The sequence below is a fragment of the Drosophila arizonae genome, chromosome 2 (genome assembly GCF_054131065.1).
Source record: "Drosophila arizonae isolate 15081-1271.41 chromosome 2, UAZ_ARI_1.0, whole genome shotgun sequence".
In the NCBI taxonomy this organism is placed as follows: Eukaryota; Metazoa; Arthropoda; class Insecta; order Diptera; family Drosophilidae; genus Drosophila; species Drosophila arizonae.
In genome coordinates, this window is record NC_142922.1 from 21,070,620 (window position 1) to 21,094,037 (window position 23,418).

General features: G+C 41.7%; 1 protein-coding gene and 1 non-coding gene across 2 annotated transcripts; both read left to right on the forward strand.

The window, feature by feature from the left end:
• The first annotated feature begins 3,776 nt into the window (after nucleotides 1-3,776).
• TRNAF-GAA (transfer RNA phenylalanine (anticodon GAA)) lies at nucleotides 3,777-3,849 on the forward strand. Its single transcript has one exon. It is a non-coding gene; the product is annotated as a tRNA-Phe (tRNA).
• An 18,387-nt stretch (nucleotides 3,850-22,236) lies between these two features.
• On the forward strand, nucleotides 22,237-23,397 carry tal-AA (tarsal-less AA). The gene has a single exon (XM_018017847.2). It carries the CDS (start codon nucleotides 23,159-23,161, stop codon nucleotides 23,258-23,260), a length of 102 nt encoding a protein of 33 aa, XP_017873336.1. The 5' UTR covers nucleotides 22,237-23,158; the 3' UTR covers nucleotides 23,261-23,397.
• Nucleotides 23,398-23,418: the final 21 nt, after the last annotated feature.

A 23,418-nucleotide genomic window follows, 5' to 3' on the forward strand; every position in this document is an offset into this window, starting at 1 on the left:
CCGCCCGCTCGCCCAGCAAGCCCTTGGTCTTGGTCTTGGCCAAAAGCGCTTGGCCAAGCTGATGACGACGCTCTTGGCTTCTTTGGCTTTTGGCTCGGGCTTTGGCTTTGGCCGCGGCGGCTGCTACGTTTAATGCGCCACGGTGTTACCAAAGTGGCAACGACAGTTGCGGCCATTCACCTCCCAAAAAAACAAAAAAAAAAAAAATAAATAAATAAACAGAAAAAACCATATGTGAGTGGTCTGTGTGTGTGTGTGTGTGTTAGTGTGTGTGTGTGTATGTGCCATACATAAGCATGCAGCGTGTAACAGGCACAATACCAACAAAGCTGTAACCAAGTTGTGTGCGCTAGTTGGAGGCCAGGCCCAAAGCACACAAACAGACATACACACACACACACACACTTACACGTCTGGTTAAGTGCGTTTCGATTCTATGTGCGTACATATGAACTTTTTGTTGTGTTTTTTGCGGCTGGCTTAAGGCATGTACAGACAGACACACACACACACACACACACACATACACACACAGGCAGAGAGTCATATTTATATACATATGTATGTATTATATTTGGGTTTCATTGTCAGTGTAAACCTGCAACAAAAGCTCACTCATAAAGACATACACACACACACGCAGGCGCACACACACAAGCCGAGTTTGTTGTAATGGCTTTGGAAACACGTTCCTCCTGCTTTTGGCCTGCTTCTTTGTAAGCCAAAAACTCGTGCTTCGGGGGCCAGGGCCAGGGCCAGAGCTCTGTGATTGACATTGGGCAGGGTCGCTGTTGGTTTTGCCATCGCCGTTGCAGTTGCTGTCGCCGTAAGCGTTGCAGCCTGCGCCTGACATGCAAATGTGTAAAGCATTTCAAATTTTCAAAATTTGTTTTCATTTTGGCTTTTTTTATTGTCTCTTTTAGCTGCAAAACAAACATAGCTCGAAAAGTGAGCACACACACATACACATACATACACATACGCATGCTGAGTCGCCTCAGCCGGCAAAAGTTCAAGCAAAACAAAATCAGCTGATCGCGTGTGCGAGAGAGAGCTCAACTCAAAGAGAGTACCACGCCAAGAGAGGGAGACAGACTGCCGAGTAGTGAGCGAGCAAAAGAGAGAGAGCCAACAGCTTGCACTGCTGGAGCTGCAGTAATGCGGAAGTACTATGCCAGAGCGCGACGTCGCTGCGCTGCCAGCGCTGCCAGCGTCGACTTTGACGTCGCTACGTTCATGTAATGCATTTGAAGCGCAGCGCCATGTGACTTTGTGGGAGCGCGACTGAGCGCCAGCCGCGAACTGGTTTGCCTGCCAGTGGAAGTGCGTGTGTTTGTGTGTGCGTGTATGTGTGTGTGTGAGAGTTTGTTCGCAGCTTTGTTGGTATGGGTGAGTGTTTGTCACTGCTTAGACAAACATTGTTTATAACTTGTTTATATAAATATTGTTAATTTCGTGTGAGTGGAAACTGGCCCCCACTCAAAGCGCCTACCGGCGGCAGAGCCAGCGACAGCGGCAGCGGCCTTTTTCTCTTTGGTGCTCGCTCTCACGACTCGCCTTGTGCCATGAATATTACAAGTTTATATGAGGAGGCTTTTCAAGTTGCCTGAGCGGCTTATAGTATGTGTCCCTGTGTGTGTGTGTGCGTGTGTGTGTGGGAAGAGAAATATATGTATGAAGAGAGCAAGAGAAGCGCGCTCATCGTTAAAAGCGCAATTAACTGCTCAGCACCAATATCAAATCAGAACCGAAATCGTTTTAATGAATTGCACGAAATTGCTCAGATTGACGCGCATTTAAGTTGCGCACATTATTAGCCCCAATTGACATTTGGACACTTGCCTGACATTATGTGTTGTAGGCGTGCAGGGAGCAGGGAGCTGCTAGCAGCGTGCACGACTGTGGGAACACTTGCATAATAGTGGGAATGAGATCAGGGAATTATTATGTGGGATATCTTCATGGAAGCCGCATATAATATTGCGGCATTTGTCACAAAAGGGGATTTAATTTTTTAATCAAGCGAACAGCCGACATCACGCCTAAAGCCTTGATTATATAACTGGCTCCGGTAATGGAAACGGTGATATGGGAATTGGAATGAGCATGGCCATGGATAATGTATTGCATATGGGATTGAGAATATCAACATTTTATTTATCGTCATCAATTGCCATTTATGCATTTCCAATTAGACTTGTAGGTGCTCTCAAACGTGCCGGGCAAGCAACTCCGCACGGTTGCAGTCGCCACCCAGTCCCGCGCCCAGTGCCGCCGGCAACATTCACACGTGCACAAGCCTCCAAGTAATTCCGATGCATGCATTAGATGCGCTTATACACCAGAGTGACAAAGAGAGACAGACATACGTAGAGAGAGCGAGGGGAGCAAAGAGCGAGCGAGTGGGCAACAGAGATGGAGACCTGAAACCCAACATGGAGCCATACAAAGTTACACTTGGGTGTATGCATGAAAAGAATCCAAACTGGTAATGAAAATAAAGTGCACGTCGCATGCGGTAATAATAACAATAAAATAAAATAACAAATTACACGCAACACTGCCGCTTGGGCCTGGGCCTGGGCCTGGGCCTGACTCCCAGCGCTGGCTGGCACTGGCACTGGCACTGGAACTGGGCATGCATGGACATGCACGCGGCCCGATAATTACACAGACACGGCAACAAAAACAATTGTGCAGCCGCCGACGCTGACGCTGACGGCGACGACGACGTCGACGTTGATGCCAGCTGCTGTTCGCCAGGAGTGTCCCCATTTTCGTAGAGACGGAAAGAGAGGCATGGAAAGCTGCTGATGTCCAAAATATCAAAGGGTTACAGCCAAGGGCAAACGCGGGCAGCTCAGCTTACAAGCCGTGATCCAAGTGTGCTCTTAGCTCGCTCTCTTCTGCTGCCTGTTTCGGCATGCTCGCGCGCTCTCTTCGTTCTGAAGAGCCCACACAGAAACACACACACATACACATATATAGTCTCACACACTCAAAGGTGCTATGAGCCACAGCTTAGTTGTGCAGCTCAGACAATCTGGGTCACATTTTGCCATTGAACCGGTGACGTCACAGCAGGGCAACGACCGCAAAGCACGACCAGCAGCAGCAGCAGCAGCCGCAGTAACCATTGGAAAGCGTGCAAGCAAACATTTTACAACGACAACACGAAGCCAAAGCCATAGCCTCAGCCTCAGTCCGCTGTCGCAGTCTTAGTCTTGGCCTCAGTCGCAGTCGCAGCTTCTGCTTCTGCTTCTGCTTCAGCTACAGCTTCAGTTGGAGTCTCAGCTACATTTCTGGTTTGGTCGCTGGCTGATTTGTTGCCCAGCTAAAGCTATGTGTGCGACACTGCGCCCACTCCCCACTCCGCACACCACCCCCCCATTCAGCCGACCGACCGGGCAGGCACACCTTCCCCGCCCCCAACAGTTCATTAGATGCCTTGTGCTATCATGGCGGAACAAACATGATTTGGCAGCACTCTTCAGCCCTGACACTGAGACATAGCCAGCGTCTGCCCAAGCGCAAGATAGAATTGAAAAATTTCTGTTATAAATGTATAAGCAAACATATACATACATATAGACATATCTATATACATTTGTATGTACGCTTATTAATATTTGTAATCGCTTGCTTGGATACTGTGTGGCCCGGGCAAAAGTTCTATTTAGATTGTGTGCTAGCTAGTGATTAGATAAGCTTCATAAAGTTTGCTATAACCTATTGCTGAGCAACTAATTTACGTTTTGCGCCTCAGGCAACACAGCGCCGAAATAGCTCAGTTGGGAGAGCGTTAGACTGAAGATCTAAAGGTCCCCGGTTCAATCCCGGGTTTCGGCAACGAAAACTTTTTTGTTTTTAAAATATATTTTAGACTGCTATAATTGTTTTTCAATGGATAATGCATTAGGTCGTAATAGAAATAAACGATATGAGCCTTAAAAAAGGCACAAAATTAATAGGTGCATGCATTGAAAATTTTAATATTTGACTACTATGGCTTTTGTATCTCCACATAATATTTCATTGAAGTGCTAGTTTTTCAAGGTAAATACCTAATCTATTATGTGAATAGAAAATAGGAGCACATATTCCTTATTCAGATTGGCTGCACCATAGATATATAAGAAAAATAATCAAATATGTGAATAGAAAATATTCTGATTAGATGCGCCATAGATACATATGAAGCAAATTGTGGAGTATAATTGAAGATTGATTTGGAAAGATGTCACCTTTTAATTGCTCACCTTGGCATAGGTCCAGCCGTGTCCAGTGGCATTTGGCTGTCAATCAAGAGATGCGCACAAAATTGGGCTAAGCCGAAGCAGACTGCCCAGCAGGCAGACAGGCAGGCAGGCGGGCCGGACATGCGGCACAAAGGGACGAGCAGCATAGAAAAGGTGCGGATTAAGGTGGATAATGGACACAGCTCAATCAAACAGCAGGCTAAACAAGGACACGGGCCAAGGCCAAGCGAAAGGGAAATGCAAATCGCATTATTAACGCAGCATCTCATCCTGGACCACATTCTGGCCATTGTCCAGCGTCGCAGCAAAAGTGTGACGAATGCGTTGACAACAATTAACATTTGAATGGTCGAAAAGGTGTGCGGGAGAGGTGAGCCGCAGGTAGGACATCGATTGCTGTCCTCTTGGCCACGCTCAAGTGGACAATCAGTTGATTGAGCTGCAGGCCAGTAGCTGACAGTGGCAGGGGAAAGTGGAGAAGGGGCAGGAGCAGGAATAGGGGGCAGGAGTCTCATGCGTCGGTGGCAGCTGCAACATATGCAAAAAGGATCAAGGAGCTGCTGCTGCCAGGACAACAGCTGCCCGACGCAGCCTTCGACTACGGCTCCTGCTGCTGCTGCTGCGCCTGGAGACGCGTGCTAGACGCGACCACAAAAGCCATTGACTTGGCCACGGAATAGAAAGATTGTGCCTCGTTACGCCCCAGCCCATATCGCATATCCGTTTGGCATAAAAAACCATACAGCCAAAAAAAGAAGAAAAAAACCTGGGTCCTGGCACACGCACCACATGGCGCCCTCGTCTTCATATCTTTTGCATAAAAAAACTGAGATCCTCGTCGATTTTTTTATTTCTATGCGTTTTTTTCTACAATTTCTTTGTTTTTTTTTTTTATTTGTTGTGTGGCTCATTGAAAGTGAAAGATGGTTGAGGCACCCTCAAATTGCAGCATCTTGTGGCCAGGAAGTGTGGCATGAAAAAAACACGAGCCTGCTTCAAAAAAAAAGTGAAAAGATCCTTTCGGATCCTGCGGTCGGGGTGCCAATTGTCTGCAGCGCCTCTATTATGAGATTGTGTTGATGTTATCGAGGAAATGATTTTCTGTTCTTTTCTTATTTTGTTGTTTTTTATTCCCATTCTTGTTGTTGCTATTCTCTACCATTCTGCTCTTTGGTGCGTGGCGCGGACGTAAATACCTCTTAATTTGCGCAGAGGGCGGGGAAGTGACTATGATAAATCACTGACAGGTTATGCTCAATGAATTGTACTCTGAATTTATCTAGATTATTTTATGAAATAATTACAATATTCCAGAATTTCAAACTTAGGTTTTTTCTTGGAAATTAGTTAAATTAAAAATATAATAATAAAAATACATTAATACAAACTGCAAAAATGGAAATACAAAATGTTCATTTTAAATTGTCAAAAAAAAAAAAAAAAAAAAAAAAAAAAAAAAAAAAATGAACATTCCAGAATTTTATTTTATTTACTTTAGAAATTTGAGCTGTTAGTTAAATATAAAAAAAAATTAAAATATTTAAGCAGCTTACATTTTCAATTATTATTATTAATATTTCATACTTTTTTAAATTAGTGTGAATTTTTTTCTTTGTAAAGTTTGTATTATATTTGTACTTTAATTTTGTTAATATAAAATTTAATAATACTGCAACCAAAATGATGTATATTGTAAAAATAATTTATATATTTTATAATTAATAAAGAAATACTTTTACAATTTATATATATTTTTTTTAAATTTATTTAAACAATACAACTTACTTAAATTTTAATCGTTTCTGTTTAAAGAATTTTCTAGCTCAGCTCATTTTGTGCCTTGTTTGCTCTACAGAGCATCTCATAGTCTAGCAGACTTTCGCTAACTACGCCCTCATCTATACTATTCTGTGTTGCTTGCCAGCACTCTGGTATGCTAAACAACGTAAATTGTTGAGGGTGCGTCTGCAGCGTTTTTTTACTCTCGTTTTCGATTAGGAACCCTGCAGGGACCCTGGTTTCGCTCAACAGATGCGCTTAGAATTTAGAAATATGCAAACTTGTACTAGGGACCCAGCGAATTGTGGAGCAGAAGGCAGCCAACAGCCAACAGCCGCCAGCCAGCAGCAAGCACTTACATTGTCCACAAACACACAGACACACACACACATAGATACAGCGTGTGGATTCACCTCGGTGGTCGTTGTGGTTCGGCCCAGCTGTAAGGGTTGCCCCACTTTGGCGTGTGGCACGTGGCATGTAAATTTCGATGTAGTCGCGATACAAACTCCTGTAAAAGGTATTAGGCTTCCAGGCTGCCAGAGTCGGCAACAATGTATCCCCCACTTACAGCCAGTGCTTACACAGTTGGAGCCAACAGGGCCAACAAAGGCTCCAACTGGAAGGAGGCCCGCAAAGTACGCGCACCAATCGCAGGACAATGTAATACATATTGGAGCTGCGGCACAGTAGAACAAACGTAATGATTGAAACTCATAGAGTGAAATTTGGGGAACCCATAATAAAATAGTGAAAATGGAAATTGAAAAATTTTTAAAAATTTTCAATAATAATACAAATAAAAATTGATGAGAAATTTCGAAGTAAAAAATAATAACAATGAAAATTATATTAAAAATTAGAATACAAATAAATTTAAAATACCAGGTAAAAATTATGGAAATATAAGAAAAATAAGAAAAAAGAAAATTATATAAATAAAGGTATAAGGTATAATAGTAAAAGATAGCAAATAAAATAATTTGAAAAAAAAAAAAATGTTATAAAAATAATTTAAGTACAATTTATAAATAATTAAAATTAAAATAAATATTAAATTCTAATTACGAAAAAAATAAATTAGGAGTAATATAAGAATAATAAAGTACACACAATTTTAAATTTCAACCAAAAATAAATACCTACATTTTTTATAATAATAAAAATCAAAATATTGTGAGACTGAGGCTGTCCCTGTCCACTGTGCCTTGTGCCTGGGCAGCTGAATGCCAAGTACTTCAGATTTTAGTATGAAGCGCTTGTGCTCTCTCTCTCTCTCTCTCTCTCTCTCTCTCTCTCCCCATCAAGCTCTCTCTCTCTCTCTCTCTCTGCAGCTGCGCAGAGCTGCCGCTGTCTCTGTGTTCGCGCTGTGTCTCCGGCATATCCTGGCCACGTGTCGTGTCCTTCTGTTCGCCTGCTAGCTGAATCTACAATATTTCTTTTTCTCCGCTAATAAAGTACGCCCACGCATAGCAACGTTTTTGGCGCCAAAATAGGAGACAGGGCTGATAATATAGTATATATCTGAGCGAGTATACATAGATACACGGGCATACATAATAGCAGGCGGCGCGTCGTCCCTGTGTGCGTGAAAGGCATTGCCATGCGCACAAGAATTTCTTATCATTATCGTAGGGGTATTAGGCAACCAAAGTTGGGCAGTAAGTCGGATCCGTCGGCCAACCCGGACAGATGGACCAGTTATGAATGCCGCGCACATGGGCGTGTGTGGGGGCGTGTGTCTGGGCGTATTCACAGGCAACGCCCACGCTCGTTTACTGCGCATGCCAGGACATGAGTATCCTGTGGGTTCTGCTGCGGCTGCAGCTGCCGCTGCTGCTGCTCGCTGCTGTTCTCTGTTCGCCTGCTGCAAATCGACGTCGCCAAGTTGACTGTTTTCGCATTAAAATGCGAAATTTATGGCCAATAGACGTCGACGTTGACGCATTCTAAGCGGCGTCTAAGCAACGCGCAGTTTTGTTTGGAATTCGTTTTTCTAACATTTCAAAGCAAATATCTGCGGCACAGGCGCCAAGCATGCAGCAGCGGGTGATTGGAATGCGGCTAAAAGTACGTGCCACAGCAGCAACAGCAGCAACAGCAGGAGGCGGGGCAGCATCAGCAACATTAGAGAGCAGCAGCGGCTGTTCGTATCACTGTGGCCCTGACACCGTGTGACGAAAATGGAAATTTTCTAATGGCGTTTAGGCCAGCTGGCAGCCAGGCTTTTAGGCCACGCTCTGGGCCCAAAACGCGGCGCAAACTTTGCTTAGCGGCAAGCTTTGACTTGGCCTTGCCTGCGAGCCTGTTCGAATGTGTAAGAAGATTGATGACTTGACGTTTTAATGATGTGCCAAATGCGCCCATAAAAGTCACAGACAAGTGCTGGCCAATATAAATGGCAAATACCACTAACTTCTTTTTTTTTGTTTCTGCTCTCTCGCTATCCCTTTTTCTCTCGGCCTCTCTCTCTCTCTCTCTCTCTCTCTCTCTCTCTCTCTCTGTATCACTTTGCATACCCTGGCTGTGTGCTGGCAGCTGGAGCTGTTTGCCTGCTTGGCTCAACTCGAAAGTATTTTTTAAAAACCAACTTGTCTCTGACGTGTGTGTGTGTGCGTGTGTGTGTGGATGTGCACATGCTCAAGTGACATGTGTGTAGCTCATCTTTTATACCCTGTATAAATGGAATGTAACAAGGGGTATGTGCACATGTGTGTGTCTATGTTTAATAGGAATATTGAAGGTTATAAAAGTTGGACATAGCTGTAGCTCCATTTAACTAGTAGCTGTAACTAACCGTTCTTATTCTTAAACAGATTGATATATATATATATATATATATATATATATATATATATATATATATATATATATATATATATATATATATAGGTTATTTGTTTCATTAAGTATGAAGTATGATGAAAGAAAGGTTTCTCATATTAGAGTACATATTTATGTTATAGGTAAGATATAACTAGCATATATTATTTTAGATACAATACTTGATGTTTATCTCAGATAAATGAAAAAAAAAAAAAATTGGAAAATTCTAAGAATAAAATTTACGTTTCTTTAAAATTAGTTATTTATATTATATCACATTGCGAAAATCGGATGTAAAATTCGACAATGGAAATGTTACTATGAGTATAAAGCGCTAATTTTTCATTCAAATTGAATAAATACATGCCTCACAACTACCCTGCGACGACATGGTCTTAGATATAAGCATATTTGTATAGAGTATGCACATCTCAAACCATCTCCCATCTCATTCACAGGGTATCTATCAGGCAATCAATCCTAAACATATTCATTTCTTTATCCCTTTTCTTTTTATACGTTTATCATATGAAATTCATTCGGTTGTGTAAAAGCTGTGACGCCTTTCGCTGGCGCTGCGCACCTGTTCGGTTAAAGCCACAAGTTGGCACTTTAAGAAGCGGCCGCCATTTTGTTGGCACGCTTTCAACTCGGCCTGTGCACTGGCTGGCTGTGGAGTGCGGCTTCAGTTTAAGATGTTTGGCCGGGTCAAGCGGCGTATGCGTAATTTGTTTATGCTGTCGCAGCAGTAGGCTCGTGCCACTTGCTGCACGCCGCATGAAGGAGCTGCAGTGGATCAATAGCTGCCATTAACCACGCCCGCATTCGAAGCGCGTCGCATTTGAGCATGCCTTGTGGCAAGCGCCAATGTTGCCACACATGCGGAACTGCTGCATTTTCATTTACCAGGCGGCCAGAGCGAGCGGCAGCTGCCAGACCGGAAGTAAATGCCGGAGCCACTTCCGGACTGACAATAGAACTGCCGTTGCTGTTGCTGCCTCTGTTCATGCTGCTGCTGCTGCCGATGTTCGCCTGTGACGAGCGCGTCCTAAACTTTCGCCTCGGCCAATGTTGCCATGGGGAAAGCTGCCCCAGGAATGCCACGTGGCTGGCGCTAAGCTCCAATTCTTTGCTGCCTTTGGCCCGTGCGGCAATTTGGGTTAAACGTCATCAGATCGGAATGCGTGCCGTTAGCTGCCTGCGACCAGCTGCTGGCCTAATGACGGTATTTTTCCGCTGGCTCCAAAAATTCTTTAGCGCTAAATGTTTCAAATGTGCCCGAGCGGTTGCCTATTGATGGATTCTAGGCGCCCGACGCTTTGCCACGCCGAGGGTTACTTTCACTTACAGTGCGACGGGTGTCCCAGTGAGCCGCAGCAAAAAATCATATGGAATAAAACCCCAAGCGCTCAAATGTATGCTATGAAAAAGTGTTTGGGGGCTGAAGTGTTAGAAGGGACGAAGAGAGACTGAGAAATTGTGGCTGTTGTTGGAGCTGGGCCACAATCCCTGCACAGCTGAAGGGTTGAGCCTGCTGCGAAGTCAAGTGGTGGGCGCGGCGGAAGGTGGGGTGGGGGAGGTCGTTGCTCTGCACTCATCTACACATATGAGAGCCAGACGCAGCTGCTGTCCCGTCTAAGCAGACAAACTCCTCAAGCTGCGCCTGCAGGGGTTGCTTAGCTAAGCAATGGCCGCTGCTTCTTGGCGTTTCTTAGCAGCCACACATGTGTAGTTTTTGTGTGCCAAGCGCGCAGGACACGTGTCTGTGCGTGTGTGGGTGCCCGTATGTGTGCGTCTGAGAGCGAACAACTATTTCAGAGAAAGATAGTTTGTTGTGCTGCTGGGCAAGCTGGGCACCTGTTAGGCTGGTATGGTAATACTGTTAGTTTTGAAACACTATAGTTTCATAGTTTTAGTTATAACAGTAAACATGCACTACAGCATGAGTGTGTGCTTGTGTGTATTTACAAACTTGCAGCATAATATAAAGTTATAATATACACAAGTATATATATTGTAGTAGGACAACAACAAAAATGCTGTGCGCCTCGTTCGAATGTATGAAATTTCCATTATTATGGGCGCCAAGCTCAGCAGCTGATTGTCCCTCCCGGCTGCCTCTCTGTCTGTCGGTGTGTCTGTGTATCTGTGCGTTGGTGTGTGTTTCATAGCCTCACCTGTCGCTGCTGGCAATTGCCGTGTTGCTTGAACAAGGATTGCATAATTTACCTGTGCTCATCCGGAGCCCAGCAAAAAGCGTAGCGCACTTTCTGGCGCAAGCTCCCGCAGGTGACAAATTCGTGTAGGCAAATAAAAGTGAAAGCCAAAAGGTAAAACATTTCTAATACCTGTACTAGCACCCACACACACACATACAGACACACACATGCACACATTTGCAAAACACGTGTTAGAAATTTCTAAACTTTTGCGCGTGCCGAGAATTTCAATATTAGAAGCTAACAGGCGCCGAGAAGCTAACAGCAGGCGTTGGTATGCATTAGCACAGTTGCCAGCCAGCTATGCGCATGTCACCCACACACACACACGCACACACACACACAGACAAGTGCGTACGCACACAAGTTCACATTATTAGGGTGGCTAGCGACACGTGCGAGTGCTCTGACCGCCAAAGCTAAAAAATACCAACAGCAAAAAAAAAAAAACAAAACAAAAAACTAAAACGCAAATAGATGAGTAGTCAAACGGAGTCGACTAGACAGATACGCTGTAGTGAGTTAATTTGAATTTGAGTAGTATAAAAAGGTTTATATTTTGTAAGTAAAATATATAATAAAATTTCGGCATACAAAAATATTATACTTTAAATTAAAAAATAAATAAAATAAACAATTGAAAAAAAGCCAGAAAAGAAAATAGAGAGAGAGAGAGAGGACGAGAGAGAGACAAAGAAAGTGTGAGAGAGATAGAGATAAGGCAAGAGAGAGTATGAATAGCACAAATCTATTAGAGGGGCTAAGATTTTTTTCTTTTAACTGAATAATTTAATTTATTAAATTTAATTCTGAACAAATAATGATAGAATATAAAATTGTATTATTATGCACTATTAAAGAGCAAAAACTTCAAGACATGAATTCTATAAAAAAAAAAAAAAAAAAGAAAAAAAAAATGTGTACAGATTTATGTTATGTTACCTTTTGGGCTACTTAATCGCAGTTGTCTTCTCTTCTCCTAGTTGAAGTGCTAGAATAGCACTGGACACCCGAAGCACTATTAAACTATATAAATGAAATTTAATAGTTTAACTAAAATTCAAGTCAACTCAAGAACAACAACCCATCATGCCCCTTCCAATACACATTCCATCAGTAGCAGCTCTACAGGGTATGTTGAAATACATTTAACCTTTGCGTCCAGGTCCTGGACGCCTAAAAGTATGCAGCACGTTGCTCCGGTCAACTGCGAGCCTGTTCCATATGAATTTCTGGAGCTTTGAAGATTATAAACTCACTTAAGGGACGCTTTGATGTCGAGTGCTTGAAGCGGAGCTCTCAAGTCGCTGCTGGCGCTGCTGGTTTAATTAGCTTAAGAGGATCAAAGGCATGCAGCAGCCAGCCAGCTCGGACGCAATGTCGTACAAGTTGCATTTAAAGGATACGCCAACAGGCGAACAGCACAGAGCGACAGTCAAACAGCAGTGACAAAAAAAATGATGTAAAAAAAAAAAAAAAAGAACAGAAAAAACGAAACGAATGCCATAAATAAATTGCTGGTCAAATGAACAGCGACACAGCAACACAGTAACAAAGGACACACAACAGACACACACACACATGAGGGAGATAAAAAAAAGAGAAATAATAACATACACACACATACATGGAAATATGAGAGTGGCACTTACATATGTTGGGGCATGTATCTGTGGCATGTATTTAATGAACTGGCAACATGTGTAGCATATTATTTACACAATTTAATGTATTTAAATGTGATTCTTTTCTGTGCAACGCACACACGCGCACACACACACGGCCAGCAGGGGCAGCACACAAACACTATGATGTAAGTATATGAAATGTGAATAGGTTCGCAGGATGCTCGCGCAAGCTGCAAAGCTTTTATGTGTCGCATTATCAACATCATCAACAGAAACAGCAACAGGAGCAGCAATGGCGAGGGGTAAACAACAGGGGGATTAGCTGGGGCCCAAACACACAACCACAATGTTCTGTGTGTGTGTGTGTGGGTATGTGGCATGTGCCCCGGCATGTGTCTAGCTGTGCCTCTCCTGCCTCTGCCCCTGTGCCCGTTCATGTCTCACTCGTATTTTTTTTACGCTTCTCCCCATTCAGGGGTATCTCTCACAGTCACAACCACAGTCCCTATTATGTGTGTGTGTGTGTGTGTGTGTGTGTGTATGTGAGTTATACATATGTTTAGATATCCACATTTACAGCCATGTAAAGCACTCACATTTCTGTTCGAGATTATGTAAGCGATACATAAGTCGGTACATATATACAATAACTTCCTAATCGGAGTGCACTCATGTATTTATACACGTATATATATATATGTATCTATATATACATATATATCCCGATTACGGACACATAAAGCCGATACAGTAAAACATTTGTGCGCCACAGAAACTACCCCCAAGTGGGTCAAAGCTTGGGCCGGCAGATAGCGAGCGAGGGAGAGTGAGCGAGAGAGACAGTATGAGACAGAGTAAGGCTGCTGCAGAACAATTGTCATTGTAGTTAGGTGTTTTAGAGGACAATTAATAAACAATTAATTGCAAATATATTGGGATGCTGACCATAGAGAGATGACAGTGGTAATAGTCAGCTTATCGTTGAGATGAGAGGTTATTCTATCATTTAGTGATACAAATTGAATTGTTTAATTATTCTTGTGATCAGACCTCATTAACTAGCTGACCACAATTTCGGGATCTTAAGGATTTTTAAAATTTTATTTTTTATAATAAATAAGAGTAAAATAAAAAAAATAATTAAATAAATAAAAAAAAAAACAAATTGGTAATATTTTATCAATCTAATGAGAGATCTATAATAATTCTTTAAATACAGTGAAGTCCCGATTAGGATTTTGTTTACATTTACATAGAAAGTCAAATTATAGAGAACGAATTGCTTTCGAGGGGATAGAAATATTTTCGATTTATCGCGATTTTCGATTCAGCGGGATACAAATTGTAGAGTCTCCAATGTACACAAAATAAATATTGGCAAAATGTAGCTCGCACTTATAAACGTATAAACGAAACTCCAAGCAGACTCTTAAGTCCTGAAGACAGACAGACGAACTATGAAATTAAATTTATATGTCGTAGCTTAACATATAGGAAAATAGAATTCCTCCATCGACAAATTCTTTTTACTAAGAGTTTCGTAGTATCAGGTTTGAAGCAATCTAGTCATAGGTATCCATCCAGTTGCAATTAAGTTCAATCCCATTTTCCCAGCTGCCATGGGGCCAGAACTTTCCCCTTAAGCGCCAACTGCTGCGCTACCCTTTAGTTGCAGCGCAACTTTCACTTTTTGAGTCGGGCATCAATAATAAAGCCATTTGGCTGGCTAAACGTAGCGCTAAATGCTTTTGCTATAAAACCGACAACCGGCGGCAGCATTATAAAAGCCACACACGCATACACACACACACACTAGCTGACTGACACACACGCAATCAAAGTCAAAGACAAACGAAGCAAAGCCGAGACCCTACGTCGCGTCGCGTCGTCTCGCTGCAAGTTCAAAAACCCCGCGACTGGGACTGCCAACTGGGTTTATTGTACTCTACAGCGAGATCTAATTGTGTGTATATATGTGTGTGTGTTTGTGTGTATGGCAGAAGCTTTGAAGATGGCATGTCTATGAAAATGCATCGCATCCATCGCAAACAATGTCCACGGCAGCTCGCGTAATTGTTTGTCGTGCAGCACAGATTGAGCGAGTGTGTGTGTGCGTGTCTGTGTGCATGTGTGTGTATGCTACAGTTTCGTTGACGCTTGAGTTAAATTTGAAAACGAGCGCTGTTAATGAGGAAGGAAATCGCTCTAATTGGATGTCAACAAACATATTAAAGCGCGCCCGCCAAAAGCCCGCCAGGCCCCCCAAACACGCCTCCCTCTCGCTCTCTCCCCCTCTCTCCCTCTCACACTCTCTCTGTCAGTCTGTCCCCCTCTGTTGCCACCCCCTTGCTGCCTCCTCATGCTTTGGCGATTTCTTAGTGCGAATTGTGTGGGTCGTCCGTTTCCGGAAATGTTTTATTTTCGTTTTTTTTTTTCGCGATAAGTTAATTGTATGCCAGCTGTATAAATGTATCTGCATCTGCCCCAATGTATCTGCGCATCTGTAGCTGTGTATCTTTGCATCTGTGTGCAGTCTGGCTGCCGTCTGCAGCGCCGCAATTTGCAACAGTTTTAATTGAGAGATATGGAAACTGCAGTCGCAGATTGAATTAGTAAAGGGCAACTGTTCATTGATATATCCGGGCTGCCCACGCTAAACAGATATCTCACTCGCTTTCTCTCTTCCTATCTCCCTCCCTCTCTATCTCTGACTGTTTGTGTTAGCTTCCTAATATTCAAACAAGTGCTTGAACAAACATGTGATATATTTTAATGAGCTGTAGTTAGACTCCAATGGGGTAGTTTGGTTTGTGTTACATTAAAATAAAAAGTGCATGAAAATGAAAATGAAATGGAAATCAAAGACAGCTCAGGCATAAGGCTTACTACTAGTCAGCAATGCCTTCTCTGGTGAATTATACTAACTCACTATTTATTAATGTATGTATACATATATGGGCTTGAATGGAGAATAATTCTATGTATTTAATATCAAATTAAAATTAGCAAATGGTATTTATATCATTTTGTCGAAGTGCTAAAATTCTAATAAATATCTTTCATTTTTGTAGATATATAACTACATATAGGTAATTTTTAATATATATATGTATATATGTATAAGAACATTTTATTTTGATTTTCTTAGCTATATTTATGGCTCAAATAATGGTGTATATAGTTAAAGTATATATGATATTATTATATAATTATGATATATCCAACATCATATAAAATCTTGGCTAAGTTTATAGTATATATACGATAGTTTTGTATATTGATTAAATGTATATACAATATTTACGATATATCCAATTTCTAGCTGTGGTCAGCAGCTGCCAATCTAAACGAAATACTTTAAATGTTATTCTATACATATTTTAGCTCAAGTAAAATCAAGCCTTGCCTTACTTCTCGATGTAAACAGTTTTCTTATAAACAATTTGCTTATTCAATTCTTACATGAAACACGCTTTTCCATGAAATAAATGTTTAATCAAGTGGACTTTTCTGTAGGGTATAAAAAGACACGTGCTACAATCTTATAACTATATATGTAATCAATTATTTTATTTATTTATTTTTTAAGCAAGTCGCCTCATGGAAGTACTTTATATCTACATTTTAGAGCTTGAATTACAGAGAAGCACTGAGTCAACTATCCATTTCAGCTTTATTATATCTAGTTTTTTTTAGCATTTCGCTTCGAACACATTGCTGAGGGAGTTCATTCAACCTCGCCCCAGTGAACTTAGAGGTTATTTTTACATCCAAGCTAGAAATTTTGCTGGCATCCCCCTTGCCCCTGCGACAGTGCCTGCAACCACCCGCTCCACCTCTCTTTCTCTATGTCTCTCTCTCTCTCTCTGATTCTCTCTTTCTGCTGGTGCCACACAGCACGCGAACTAGTCGAAGACCAACTGGTCTGGGCCCGGTCCGGTCCGGGCCAAAGAGAGCCACGACTTGGACTCTGGGTCTAGCTGTTGGTCTCTCGGATTTATAGGGCCTGCTGCTGTCTCAGCTGCCTCAGCTGCTGCTGCTGCTTGTTTTGCTTGGCTGCAACTTCTGGTTGTAGTTGCTGTTGCCTCTGTTGTTGTTGTTGTTGTTGGCTGTATTGCTTCCTTATTGGGTGAAAATCGCTGGTGCCACAGGGAAGTCGCTTTTTGATTGCCAACAGATTGATTTGTCATTTGTTTGCAATTTGCCACGAAATCGACTAAAACAAAACAGAGAGAGTTTGTGAGAGAGAGAGAGAGGGAGGCATATGCATCCGTTGCAACTTGCATCTGTTGCATGCATCTAATGGCCATTGACTGAGCGATTGTTATAAAATCAATAACAATGCTGTAATTGAGCTCGCATCGAAGTTCACATATTTTTGTTGTTTTTGTTTTCCTTATTTCTTCTTTCATTTTCATTTTTATGCCATTTTTGTTTTGCTATTTATAATTAAAATGACGACGGGGCGTTTGTCGCCTATGCAAATCGATGCGGAATTTTCACAGAACGCCCAACACATTTCCATAGCGATTGATGGCAATGCGAGAAGAATCAAAGTCGTCGATGTTGTTGTTGTAGTTGTTGTCGCTGCTGCTGTTTTCATAAATAATTTTGCGTAAGCTCAAAGAGGCTGCTTACGTGCCAGCAGCAGCAGTCGCAGCAGCCATCGCAACAGCAACAGCCACAGATACAGATACAGATACATTTGCAGACACAGGCACACAGATACAGATACAGATGCGAGACACACTGGACACGATGCGCAAGCAGAAGCAGGCCAATGACCGTTTGACCGCTGTGTAATGATCTGTTGTATCTGCTTGTTCTGAACACATATACCAATATATACATACCATATATACCTATATATACCTATATATATATTCAGTGAGTGAATTGAATAGTTTGAATAATTTAGACGCAGAAATCTTATGCAGATTCTTATGCGCTGCGCCAATTCATATGTACATAGTTGGCTATTAACGGTTTCGCCGAGCTAAACGCTAGCCGCCCACAGATTGCTAAACTCAACTTATCTAATTTCCTCTCCCATTGAGTTTCGGCAATTGAGGCGCCCAAGAAAAGCTCCGATTGAGCGGAGAGCGGAAAAAACGGATTGGTTTTGAGTATTTGCATTTTGCGACTGTTATGAGGTGTCTCTCTTTCTTTTTTTTTTTTTTAGCTTTTTTTTTGTGAGTCTTTGATTTAGCATATTCAATGGGCATTTAACATATGTGCCTGTCATTACGAGCGACTGGCTCAGGTAGGTGCTGGGCCCAAGTATTGGGAAATCAAGGAAAAGTACGATCGCTTAGCAGACGCAACGCGCTCACGTTTTCAATGCGACTTGATTCTTGACGGCTGTCAAAACTGGAGTAAAAGTTCAGTGGATAATTTATGGGCAAATTAACAGAGCACGTGGATCACCCACGAAAATTAGCCAAGCACCCAGCCGCGTGGCTGGTGGTTAACCGGCATTGTCCGGCATTGTCGTTTCACGCTGTGCAATGGTGCTTGGTTTTTTTTTTGTTTGTTTTTTTTTTTTTTTTGTTTTTTTTTATTTCCTTTAGAGCTTCCAGTATCGAGTTTCGAATTCAAACTTTCGAAATACGCAGAATAGTCGAGAAGACTTTCAATTTCCAGCCAAGTAGGGCCGATCACTGAATGAATAATCAAATCGAGCGGCGCACTGCAGCTGCCCCGATAAGCGTGAAATCAACTCAGAAGTGAAACGAAAACAAAGCCCAGAGAGTCATTAATTTGATTAGCTACTCAGAATTCTACGAGTCAAGTTAATAGTTCAAGTTTTTATTGTGAACTGTGACGTTGTTGGAGAAAGCGTGCTTCTTGCATCGAGAAGCATTCGCTGAGATTCAAGCTTTCGTTTTGCCGAACAGAAGATGATCTTGCTAGAAAAATTATAGCAGGAAGAGAATATCAAGAGATTTGATTTTCGTCGAAGAAACTTAATCATCTACATAATAAGATCTTCACATAACTAAATAGGTTTAGAAATTTAGAAGATTAATGTTTTCTAATTATCCATCTATATTCTATTGTACCTCGATACATGCAGTACATATGACTTTTAAAAACTCTCAGGTATACAATACTTCAAAACTTATTCAAAAGAGGGCATACCAAAGTCTACACATACATAATCAAAATTTCAAATCTTCAGCTCTCGGGTTGACAATCAGAAAGGCAAATGTCATTGCACGAGACCAATACACCCTCTTCAGTTCATGAGCGGGAATGAAACGAGTCGTATTTGATTTCTATTGACTCGCAATGCTGTACCTGAGATTTCTTTAAGGTCTTCACAGCTTACATTTGAAATGAAATTTCAATATATTTTTATTGACTATCAGAAAATACAGACGGCAAACATATTCAAACTTTTACTACTCTATTCTTCAATCACATGTCATTCAATAAGAACTTAATCCATTGGAATCTATGACAGCTTTAGATTAAAAGTTAGTTATATACTTTGATTACCTGCTAGTTAGTCTGTATATCGTATCGTGACTCTTGATAATTATCTATATAGGTCTATAGTTTTCTATTATAAAGTTTGCTCAAGCTTGTTCGCAGCGAATGTCTTGCGATATATATATATATACAAATATCTATATATATATACGATTTATATATCATACGAGTATGTATGCTATAACTATTATATTTACTACTCCTATATTAATATATAAAGATATAATCTATAAATATGTATACATACCCTCTATACCACATATATACATATACATATAGTATATCAAGTTTAAAGCAGAATTCCCGAGTTCTTGAGCTAAAAATAAAAATGTTTTCTGATTGTGAAGTTTTTGTTTTTGTTTCTTTTTTTCTCTTTTTTTTTTTTTTTTTTTTTTTTTTTTGCATTTTTATCGTTACCAGGAAATGCATTGATGTAATACACGCATTTCAGCATGCTGCATGCTTCCCAGAAAAACTTAAAGGCCACAAATCCCCAAAGAATCTTGACCAAAGAGTGATTCAATAAACCCGCTTTTGGACAAGTTTTCGTCGTAGTTGCGATTACTAATTTCAGTAGCTCTCAAATATCTTAAAGATGTAAAATCGAGTATATTATTTGCGATGCATCTATCCATCTCTCTATACATATTTGAATAGATGTGTGTCTATATGCCCTATTTGCTTGAATTAGAACGAGAGAGAGAGAGAGAGAGAGATAGCTAGGGAGATTCACTAGCATCTACATAAATTACTTAGATTTATAGATAGATTCTCTTTTTTCAGTCGGACGGCAGAACATCTCTGATTAAGGCCTCAGCTAAGTGGCCCACTTGCCACAACAGCTTACCGTTAAATGCTGCAACTATGTTAGCCAGCTAATTAGAATACTCGCTCTTAATTCACGGCTAGACTGTGAATGGCCGTCACTTAAAAGTCAAGTGCTCAACAGGCCAAACTGTGAACGCTGCAAGTTTTTTTTTTTGTTTTTGTTTTTTTCTGGTTCAGAAAAAGCTAACTGTTAAAAAAATAACTGCTGTATTTGCATGGCCAAGTCCAAGAGCAACAAAAATATAAAAAAGTCGAAAAAAAAAAATTGTGATTTATGCTGAAATAGAATGAAATGAAATGCACACTCGGAACATTGACCCAAATTTCCGAAATCGCCCTGAGAAAAGATGCTTCAAGATCATAGGTCTTCCTCTTCTGTTTTGTGTTTTGCTCTTCGGAGTTGCGCAAACATTGCATAAGAATGCCAAACAACAGCCGTTAAAAGTGAATCTTCCCCAAAAAAAAAAGAAAAACGGAAAACCGATTCGATCGAATTACAAAACTAATTTAAGACCGGGGGAAAACCTAGAGACAGTTGTGCCAACAACAAATGTTGGATACGTTTTCCCAATTTCCATTTTCATCGTGGCACGTGGCCACAGACAAAAGGTGCAAAAAAAGGAAAACCCAAATGAAGCGCAACGAATTTGATAGCTACAAAAAATGATGATGAAAAGGAAAATCCATTTGAAAAGTGAAAACGGAAGCGCCAAAAAACAGCCGCATATCCGGCCGGCAACAGAAGGTCCAGCACTTTGGGTGGAGGAGGGGCTCACGAAAATTTCTAGGTAACGGCGCATTGTATGTGTGTGTGTGTATGTTAAGTGAAGCAGTTAACATTAAGATTAACATGAATATTAACATGAGGATCAACGCCAGCTTGAGCGCCAGCTCGTGCCACAACAAGAAGGGTTGCTTCACCGCGCGTGCTCGCTCCAAGCGTGCCGGAAGTCCTTTTTAATCGAAGGCGAGGCGGGGCTGCTGCTGCTGTAGCTGCTGCTGCTGCTACTGCAATAAAACGAAAGGATTTATATTTCCCATTGTCAACTGCTGCGCCAGCTGACTTACCTATCCTTTAACGCACACCTCTTCTTCTGCCCTATCCTTTTTTTTTTTTTTTTTGGGTAAAAAAGGTGGAAAACTGCAATTCTGCAACAATTTTGAACACATTTTTTTGTTGCCGACTTGGAAGACGTCTTGGTGTATCGCATTTCGCGGAAGCAGACGGCTGCTTTCGCTGACTCATGCCGCAAGACGTTTATCCTTTTTATGAGCGGCCCCGGCTTAAGCCTTGTCCGGCTTAGGCCACTGTCAAATGTCACGTAAAGTGGGCTGTGGCCGTCGTCGGCGTCGCTGAGCTCAAGGATCATTAATTATGCCGCTTATGGCACATCAAGTTATTAGCCAGGACAAACAGTTAACATGTGTATTTGCCCAGCTACTTGTGGGCCAAGTTTTTGGCCAAGTCATTCGAACGAACAAGAAGATGAAAATCAATTAGCTGCGGCACGCAAATGTAGGTGGAGCCAAGTGGCAAGGATCTCAATAAAATGCCAACCAATAGGCAAGCGCGATACCTGCCTAGCATAGACACGAGCACACACACACACAGGCACAGACACACATACACACTTACGCTCACAGGAAGATCGTCGCGCACTCACACAACGACAGCGGCATAACGAGGGCACTCGATCGTGTCGCAGTTTGACAAAAACAGCTGTTTTCTGAATGAAACCCAGGTGGAGGCGGCCAGCTCTCTGTAAAGGCACATATACATAACTATAGAATCATATGTATGTATATATATAGAGTGGTGTGTGTGTGTGTGTGTGTGTGTGTGTGTAGCCCTCATGCCTTTAGTCAGCCATAAAGAGAGCGCACGCGAGAGCGAGAGAGGTTTATGAATGAACATAGCACGCTCGTTCAGCGCATTGTTCGATTTTTCAAGAGCAACAACTAAGAGCAACGCACACACACATATTCACCTTCACACACACACACCTGCCCAGCTATCGCGCTCTTTTGCACACACACGCACACACAGTGCAGCCGGCTCGACGTGTTTAAGCTTCCGACGTGCCTCGCTCTCTAGCACTCCAGCTCTCTCGCTCTTGCTCTCTCCCTCTCTCTTTGCCTCTCTGTGCGCTCAGATTCATATAAATAACGCTGTATGGACAACGTCTTGAATCATAAGATCGACAACGTTCGACGAGTGCAGAGATCAGAGCGAAGTTTAACAATTTTCATTGTTGTAAAAAACTTGTGTGAAGTTTTTTTGTAGTTTGATTTACGCGTTGTGCGGCAGCAAAAATTTACAAAAAAAAATATATATCTAAATAGAAACAATACAAATTTTTTTGCTCGATTTAATAAGCAAATGCAAATAACAATAAGCAGACATCAGCTTAAATTATATAAACAATATAAGAGCACACAACAAAAGTATTTAATGGATTTCAAGTGTCAGTGACTCGATATTTATATATATATATATATATATGCATACATATATATAAATAGAGAGATATATATTAACTCAAAAACTATACACGAAAAGAGCAGCAAAAGACGAAATATAAACATACAAACACGCGCTCTTCTGTATAATCAGTCAATAACAACTGGTGATAATAAAAGAACTTACAACAATAACAACAACAAAGACGCTTACAACAACAGCAGCAGCAGCAAGAAGCAGCTTAAACAAAGAAGCTGAAGAGTGGAAGAAAAGAAGGCGTTCATCGTGTTGATATCATTCGAGTATTTTTGCTTAATTACACGATCAACCAATGGCTGCCTATCTGGATCCCACTGGCCAATATTGAGCAACGATCTTTGGAATCATTTCTCGGCTGTTTAAGTGACATCAATCTTGAAATATGGCCGCCTATCTAGATCCCACGGGTCAATATTGAGCAAGAGCTAAGAAACTTCCAAAAAAGCTCAAATAAATTCATATATTTATTTGCATTGAGAGAGAATTTGAAAATATATCACAAAATGTCGCTGGCTTTGGATCCCACTGGCACCTACTAGGATCAGTTGAGAATATCTGGTCACAGTCTTCCACTTCACACTCCATAAGTCAAGTAGAAGCAGCAGCAGCAGCAACAGCAGCAACATGTTCGATCTGGATCCCACGGGCACCTATCGTCGGCCGCGTGAGTCGCGTGACACGCGACACAAGCAGCGCCAGACACTGGACCCCACCGGGCAGTACTAGGGCCCCGCCACGGCCACATTTCCACACCGCCTTTGCCTTATCCAAAAACAAAAACAAAACACAATATTCTGGACATGATTGGGGGCGCGCGTTGGTTGCGCCTGCGTGGCCGCGAGGAGACATCCAGCTGCCGGCGCCGCAGAAAGTAGCCAACCTAA